The sequence below is a fragment of the Topomyia yanbarensis genome, chromosome 2, assembly GCF_030247195.1.
Source record: "Topomyia yanbarensis strain Yona2022 chromosome 2, ASM3024719v1, whole genome shotgun sequence".
NCBI lineage: Eukaryota > Metazoa > Arthropoda > Insecta > Diptera > Culicidae > Topomyia > Topomyia yanbarensis.
Genome location: NC_080671.1, coordinates 401,483,763 through 401,491,927, shown reverse-complemented (window position 1 = coordinate 401,491,927; position 8,165 = coordinate 401,483,763). Strand labels below are relative to the sequence as shown.

The window sequence follows — 8,165 nt, the reverse complement described above, 5'->3', positions numbered from 1 at the left end:
AACTTTAGCTTCGGACAACCGACAGTCCGGCGTGTTGCATTGAATTAAATGTTCAATTGAATTAAACGGTAGGTGAATGATGTTATTATTCCTTGCTTCATTCTGGCGAAACACGGCATTCCATAAACAATACAATATAATGAAAAGCTAACTTTGGACATGTGTGCGGTTTTTTATGCTAATTGCTAGAACAAGATATAAAACAATAAGAACGAAACTTGTCACATTTTGCGTCAATAATCAAGCTACAATATTTTATACTCATGAAGAAATATGGTTAACGTGACAGTGGGCAACTCTAAAGCTTATGCAACTACTCATTACAATAAGAACAATTAATATAATTTATTGATGATTTAATGAACTAAAAGTAAACCAATGAATATGACAATAAAACATTTGCTCTTCGTGCTGATATGACTGTCGAAAATTGGTAACTAGTTTTAAATTCTTTTTGCGAATTGTTAATTCTCAACCCTTATACAAAATTACAACAGTCATCATTCACTCAGACAAGACCATGCGTATTCCCCACGCTCATTAAATACCCATTGGATTAGGTTCCTAGTTGGTTAAAGAAACCAAACAAACAAAGAAATTAGTTTGCTCAGTCTAAAGAAATGTCAGCTCGATTGGCAACAACCGGCGGATACGTGCTTCCTTACAATGCCATTAAATCAAAGAACATTTAAACTATGTGTAATTCAGAATATAACGAAATGATGACTGCTTAATTATTTGCAGTAAATTAAGATCGGAAAACTTTAGTTCCATAACCAAGGTGGTTCTTTTTCAAAGATAACACTGCTAATGGATCACTTTATAGAAATAAGTGATAAGGGACGCGGACGAAAATAACTGACTACCGCCCGAGCTGACAGCTGAGCTATGACCAGTCAAAGTGAGCCTTCACACTTTTTGACCCACTTGATATTTCGAGTGCAAATAGCCTTAGTATATGAAGCGGTTCATAGCGAATACCCAGTCAAACCATTCGGAAATTGACTCGGGTACCTTGATAGAATATGTGCGGATTCCAGGTCAAATGCAACATCCGATTCCGACAGCGAAATCCGAAATTCATACAGAACCGGTTCTAGAATAGGTTTGACTGGGTACTTGTACCTCGTATACCAAGGCAAGTATGAATGACGCTGTACGATGGAAACATTTACTTTTGTCATTATTTTATTTTATTGTTTTCATCAACTACGAAATTCTCTGTAATCTATTTTACATTCAAGCCTAAAAAATAGTTGACTTTTATCAACACAATAACATCAACATCGCATTGCAATATTCAACAGAGATATAATTTGGAATGCAAAAATTTATCTCTATATGATCTGCTGCATCCATCCATCGTTTCATTTTCATCGGATTAAGAATTTCTTAAATGCTAATCAGTCAGTGTTTGTCAAGCAACAACACAAACGAATTATAATTTCCAATATGCACTCCTGGGTGCTATAAAACACAAGGCATTTCATTCAAACGATATCAATCAATCGTCTTCCGGTACAGTACCAAGTCGTAAACGGTTGGAAACAGTATGCAGGCACTAGCCCTCTTGCTAGCCACTTTGTTGGTCGGTTCTACCTCATCTCTGGACTGGTGGGAAAATGGTAACTTCTATCAGGTCTATCCACGTTCGTTCAAAGACTCCGATGGCGACGGTATTGGTGATCTGAATGGTAAGTGTTCCCACGTGATCTGAACCATTCATTGACAGTTACTGTGTTCCTAGGAATCACTCAAAAATTGCACTACCTGAAGGAAATTGGTATGGACGGAGTTTGGCTATCGCCGATTTTCGCCTCGCCAATGCGTGACTTTGGCTATGATATTTCCAGCTTTTATACCATTAACCCGGAGTATGGTGACCTGAACGCATTCGACCGGCTAGTGAATCAATGCAAAGCCCTTGGTCTGCGACTAATTCTAGACTTTGTTCCAAACCACACCAGCGACGAGCACGAGTTCTTCAAGCGTTCCGTGAAGCGTGAAGAACCATACACAAACTACTACATTTGGCACCCGGGCGTAGAGGGCTCGAACGGTACCAGGGTACCACCATCCAATTGGATTAGCGTATTCCGAGGATCTGCGTGGGAATGGAACGAAGCCCGTGGAGAATTCTACCTCCATCAGTTTCTGAAGGAGCAACCAGATCTTAACTATCGCAATCCAGCCGTGGTCGAAGAGATGAAGAACGTTCTCCGCTACTGGTTGGACAAGGGAGTCTCCGGTTTCAGGATTGATGCCGTTCCCTATCTTTTCGAGAGTGCCGAGATAAATGGTCGCTACATTGACGAGCCAAAGAGCAATGGAACCAGCGATAACGAGAATCCTGCCTATCTCACACACTCTCAAACCATGGACCAACCTGAAACTTACGATATGATCTATCAATGGCGTGCAGTACTGGACGAATACAGTGCCAGAGATAATAACACGAGAATCATGATGACGGAAGGTTACACCAGTATTGAAAAAGTAGTGGAGTTCTTCGGCAACAGTACAGCTAATGGAGCCAACATTCCGTTCAACTTCCAACTGATCAGTAATCTAAACAGAAACAGTACAGCAGCCGATTTTGCCCATTACGTAAGCGTGTGGCTCAATGCCAAACCAGATGGTAGACGATCGAACTGGGTTCTTGGTAACCATGATAACAACCGGCTTGGATCCAGGCTAGGCGAAAAGAAGATCGATTTGTACAATATTGCTCTGCAAACGTTGCCAGATATTGCCGTCACCTACTACGGGGAAGAAATAGGCATGGTGGACCAGTGGATCTCTTGGGAGAGGACCGTTGATCCAGCTGGTTGCGCTACTGACAACAAAACCTACACACTGTACTCACGAGATCCCGCGCGTACTCCTATGCAATGGAACAATGGAGTAAACGCCGGATTCTCGAACGCTAGTGCAACTTGGCTCCCTGTTGCCAATAACTACAGGGATCTCAATGTTGCCAAACAAGAACGAACTAGAAAGAGTCATCTCAGTGTGTTCAAGGAATTGACCAAGTTCCGCAAACACCCGATGATGTCCGAAGGAGATTTTGATATGCGACTGATCAACAATCAGTTGGTCGCCTACAAACGCACTCTAGGGAATGCAGGTTACGCGGTTGTTGTGCTAAACTTTGCTCAAAAAGCTCAGCGAATTAACCTGCCCAGTGTGTATGAGGGTATAAGCCCGTGGATGGTAGTAGCGGTTTCTCCGGTTCACAATACTGGGTGAGAAAAAATATTTTGTTTTGTCCAAATACAAAAGTATAAAAGTGTTTTTCTATTCCAACAGTGCCTTCGTTCAAACCGCAAGATACACGCTAGCTGGAGAAAGCGGAATTGTACTAGTTTATCAACCAACAGGTAAAGGAAAGACCCCAAAGAAGCCTGGCAAACATTAGAACGAGGGGTTCACCTATGTTCGCGTTGAACAATACGGACTTCAACAATGGCTACGGCACCATGCTTGTTAACTTTTATTTGGGTTTTAACAAAATGTTTCTATAGATTGGAGCGATTTTCAAGCATCGGGTAAACATTGGCAAATCAAGTACAATAGGTCCAACTGTAATAAAACACAAAAAATGTAATAAAAGTCCTTTGAAATAAATTCCAACATATTAAAAGTATCTATACTTTATAAATGTCTGACATATCTAGGGTTACCAACCGCCCTTACTTTGAAAGACAAGTACTTGATTGCGAAATTTTTGTAATTATTTTAGTAACAAGAAATATCGATCGAAAGAAATTTTCTCACAAGTAGTTATTGCGAATCTTTTCTAAAATCCATATCGTGACATTTCAGCCGTGCGCCACCAAGCCGTGCGCCGAATTACGCGCCTGTTCACTTTGCATTGAGCATTGCATCAAAATGTATAACCTCACTTTTCTGACAGCTCAGAGAGCTTGTTTACATGGACTTCGAAAATGTTTGGTTTCATCTAGTACAAAAAACTCGGTTCGAATTCTAACACCATATAAACAAGTTCGCTGAGCTGTCATTTTTTCGAGCATTTTTACTCGTATGACGTCATCTTGCAATGCTCAATTAGAGCAAACGAAAAAACGATTTGACTTTTCTTTTTGTTTCGTTCGCACTCATGTGTGACACATATAGCAACAAATCGACGAAACGCTAGTTTATCTCGGGAAATACAATATAGAACGTGATAATCGTAAATCTAAAACTAACGAAGAGCATTGCTTCGCTTGAGCTTGAGCTTGAACTTGTGCGACCACCCCTGGCTGCTACTCCGTTATCGATCGGGACTAGCTGAAGTTGCACAGGGAATCAGTAGATAATTCTGCTTGGGATTAGCGAAACATCTTTCAATGTGCAACTCCTGGTAATCCTAAAGTGTTTCTGATCAATACCAGCGCCGGCCAGGCCCGAACGTAGATCGCGGAAGGAAAGGGAAGGAATTGTTAGTCCGATACTTGCTTTTTCTAGAGGCCGTATATACTACTGCGCACTCCACAAGTATCACGGGAGGAGGATGCTTTGTTAGTAGAGTATAGAAGTTGGATATACTTCTTCTTTACCGACGCCAGAGAGGTGATTCCACTACCTGGACTAGATATCGATCCACCAATTTCATGGACCGGGGACCAACGGCTTTACTTCCCTTCCGAAGGAAGACGTGACCACAGATTTTTTCACCTCAGAAAAATCTCAACGACCTCGGCTGGAATTGAACCCAGGCCAACTGGAATGAGTGGCGGTCACGCTTACCACTCAACCACCGCACAGTGGATCCACTCCATACAAAAGCTGGACAAAACCTCAAAAGTAGTTTAAAATGTCTGAAATGTCGATTTTGATTAAATAAGGATGCTAAAATGAAAATTAGATATCCTAGGGTGGTTCTAAAAGTTTTTTTTTTATTTCGCGAAAGTGAATTTTATTAAGTTCTCAAAACAGATACTTCGTAAGGGAACAGAAACATTTTGATTTCCTTGGGTAGTCCTTAGTAACGAGTTAGATAGGGTGGTTCCAATTTATCGAAATCTGGTGAATAAAAAATGATGTAATTTTATAAATTTGTTTGTAGATCTTCAGTCCAATCTGAATACCATCGTAGAAAAAATAATCCCGTTATAGCTCTTTTTTACTTATTTATAAACGAATGCGTTTAGAATAGTTATAAAAGATAGCACATCTTAAGGTGTTTGATAGAATGCCTTAAATTTTTATTGGTTTATTTATTTATAGTTATCGCCAAAGCTATTAAAAGATGACAGGTTTATTTGATTTTGATGAAGATCTCAAATCATGCTCTACTATGCTCTATTCACAGTTGCTCATACGATGCATACTGCAGCTAAGCCGCTTAATACTTTTCCATTGATTTTCAATTCCAATGATGATATGAATATCTCTCCTTCTGGGTACTGACTTGGTTTTGCGTACGAAAGCATCCTGAGCATTTTTACTATATTCCTGCCTATACTTTACACTGTATGTGTATGCTTTGAAATAGAGACGTGAGCGTTTTTGCATGAAACTCTCACCAATTTGGAAGTGAATTATTGATGGAGATTTTGAATTTGAATTGTTGATTGAGATAGCTTCAATACGGAGTTTGCACTTGAAAATAAATGTTGCATTACTGGCCAATAACTAAAAATCGGGTAAAAAAGAACACTTCTCACACTCACGTGTTTACTTTACATCGGTCACCAGTAAAGCTAACGACCAATACCCACCAAAGAGATAGGATTCATGGAAAGATATAATAATAGTTGCAGTTAGTTTGCCTCGTTGGCTTGTATTTATTTGAATTTTTTCTGCACTGCCGATAACTGTGAAAATGTAGAAACAAGAGTCATAGTTGCAAGACGGTTAAGGTATACTTATATTTGTATCAAGGATATCGCCCCAAACCCTGAATTTACAAGCAGTGTTTAGAAAAGAAATCCACCGGTGAAAAATAATGCAAAGCTTCATGAAATCAAAAAATACCATGCGTCTCCATTAAAAAACTAATTTTACAAATGTCCAAATATCAACCTTCGGCGCAAAACGGCGCAAGATGGCACTATGATTTTTGAAAACTAGAAAAATTCTACGTCAGTTGTACTAGATGAGATCCTTCAACACGGTTTTACCGATAAAGAGATGACACTCTGAATGTAAATAAGTCCGCGTTAAACAACATACTTAAAATAATTTTATTGGTAACTTTTTAAATACTCATTATTTCTCATATCGAAATACACCATTGCATTCCTGAGATGATTTTCTATTACAAACGCCTATATGTGTTGTTAAATTAACGTTGTAGTACCTATTGGAGCGAGATGAATTAGAATGAACAAAAACTTTTTGTCACTCAAATTCTTGCAGATTTTCAAGACCTTGTACGGTTCAAAAAAATGTAGCACTTATATTTTTCAATCGATTGACTCAAAAATTTGCTGAATACAGCTTTAGGTAATGTACATTTAGAAAAAATATAAAAGGTGTGAAAATCGACAATAAATTTTGTAGATTTTGGCCGGCCCGGCCCCACTGTGCACCGGCGCCGTTCTAACGAAGAGCATTGCTTCGCCACGAAAAATTTCCTGATAAGTCACTTCACACCATTACTCAGATTGTTTATGTTATCAATGCAAAATCCTCAGTACTTTCACTGAATTAAGGGGGGACGTCAGGTGTAGCGGGCAAAAAACGACTTCGTTTTTATTCGCTTAATTGTTAGTATTGAACCTCTAGATTAATCTCCCTCAAGTCAGTGGCCGTTGAACTTCGGTTATTTTAAACAGCCATGCATTCCTCGCGCGTATTTGCTGTTACAATTTAAATCTATATCGGCAACAATTTTCGGAAAACTGACAGCTATAAAAATACAGTGTAAACAATACACTCTAAGCTACTTCTACCCAAATTTTCAAAAGAAAATGCCAAATGGGTCATTTTCTGCAGCGTTTTTTTCCGTGATGCAATTTGATGTAGGACACCCTTTAATAGCGAAACCGCGCTTTTCAAATTGGCGAATACGATAACTCAAAAACTAATGAACGAATTGACTTGCTTTTTTAAGAGGATGCCGAATATGTGTAGCCGGTCGATAAACCACAGAAAACTCGATAAACCACAGAAATTTTTTCTCCCTACTATTTTGAAAAGAAATGAGATTTTTCGGTTTTCATGAAGCCATTTTCCGAAACTCGAACTTTTTCTATTTTTTGTAGTTCATCGACTAATTACAAGTCAAAGCTTTACAAAACTTATTGAATGTTCCGTATCAGAAAATTTTATCGAGAGTTATATTGATCGCGACAACGCTCTTCGACGTGGAAATGGTTGGACGTCTATTAGGGTGACAATAAAACGACCATGTTTGAAATTACTAATCTACACCCCCTAGCGTCATTCCAAATCATGAAAAAATGACACTGTCCAAATTTGAGCGAAATCGGTTTACCCTAACCCCTCCCCCCACGAGCTTAAAGTTTGTATGGGATTTTTGGACAAAATGTATGGGGAAACACTCACAGTTCACATTATCGCCCCTAGAGGTCGCTGTTAACTTCCGAACACGGACCTAGGAAGGAGTTAAGCTTTTGAAGATATGCCAAACAAGTTTGTCGAAGACTGCAAGACAATCCAACCAACCGTTATAGAGTTATTAACGTTTAAAGTTGGATACTGCTGCTTAACATGCACAAAGGGCGTACTCCGCTTATCTCATACATGTGACCCACATGCAAAGGTGGGGCAAGGTTAGGAAAAACTCATATATCTCTGAAACGACGAGATATAGAAAGTTATGATGTTCCTCAAAGTTGTAGAGAAATAAAAGGACTTTTTGGTTTCACTGGAAAGTTTCAGGATTTCTCCGCATGGTGGCGGTAATGAGCCAAGCAATTTAAAGGGAATGCATTACACATTCTGTTCAGCTTTTCACACTTCCGCTTGGTTTTCAGCGCAACACCACAGGCAGGAACCCCATATCGGAGTATCGATGACGAAACAGTAGATAGCATACGTCTTGTGCTGCTTGCCGGACCGCCGACGTTTGCCATAATTCTAGCTATTGCGTTCGTTGCCTTCGCCGACATTTCGCAATCACATGCCCTCCGACGTCGATTTGTATCCAGTGAACCGCTTTGCAGTTGATGACCAACAACACCTCCATCTTG

General features: G+C 39.5%; 1 protein-coding gene across 1 annotated transcript; it reads left to right on the top strand.

The window, feature by feature from the left end:
- The first annotated feature begins 1,517 nt into the window (after positions 1-1,517).
- LOC131684941 (probable maltase) lies at positions 1,518-3,646 on the top strand. The gene is made up of 3 exons (XM_058968232.1): positions 1,518-1,694; positions 1,748-3,245; positions 3,310-3,646. The coding sequence occupies exons 1-3, from the start codon at positions 1,553-1,555 to the stop codon at positions 3,416-3,418; spliced, it is 1,749 nt and encodes a 582-aa protein (XP_058824215.1). The 5' UTR covers positions 1,518-1,552; the 3' UTR covers positions 3,419-3,646.
- The last annotated feature ends 4,519 nt before the right edge of the window (positions 3,647-8,165 follow it).

Bases quoted from the DNA above. Each gene is read 5' to 3' on its own strand.
- LOC131684941 (XM_058968232.1), top strand. From the start codon at position 1,553: ATGCAGGCACTAGCCCTCTTGCTAGCCACTTTGTTGGTCGGTTCTACC. The intron at 1,695-1,747 runs GTAAGTGTTCCC...CTGTGTTCCTAG, and splicing joins CGGTATTGGTGATCTGAATG to GAATCACTCAAAAATTGCAC. The intron at 3,246-3,309 runs GTGAGAAAAAAT...CTATTCCAACAG, and splicing joins TCTCCGGTTCACAATACTGG to TGCCTTCGTTCAAACCGCAA.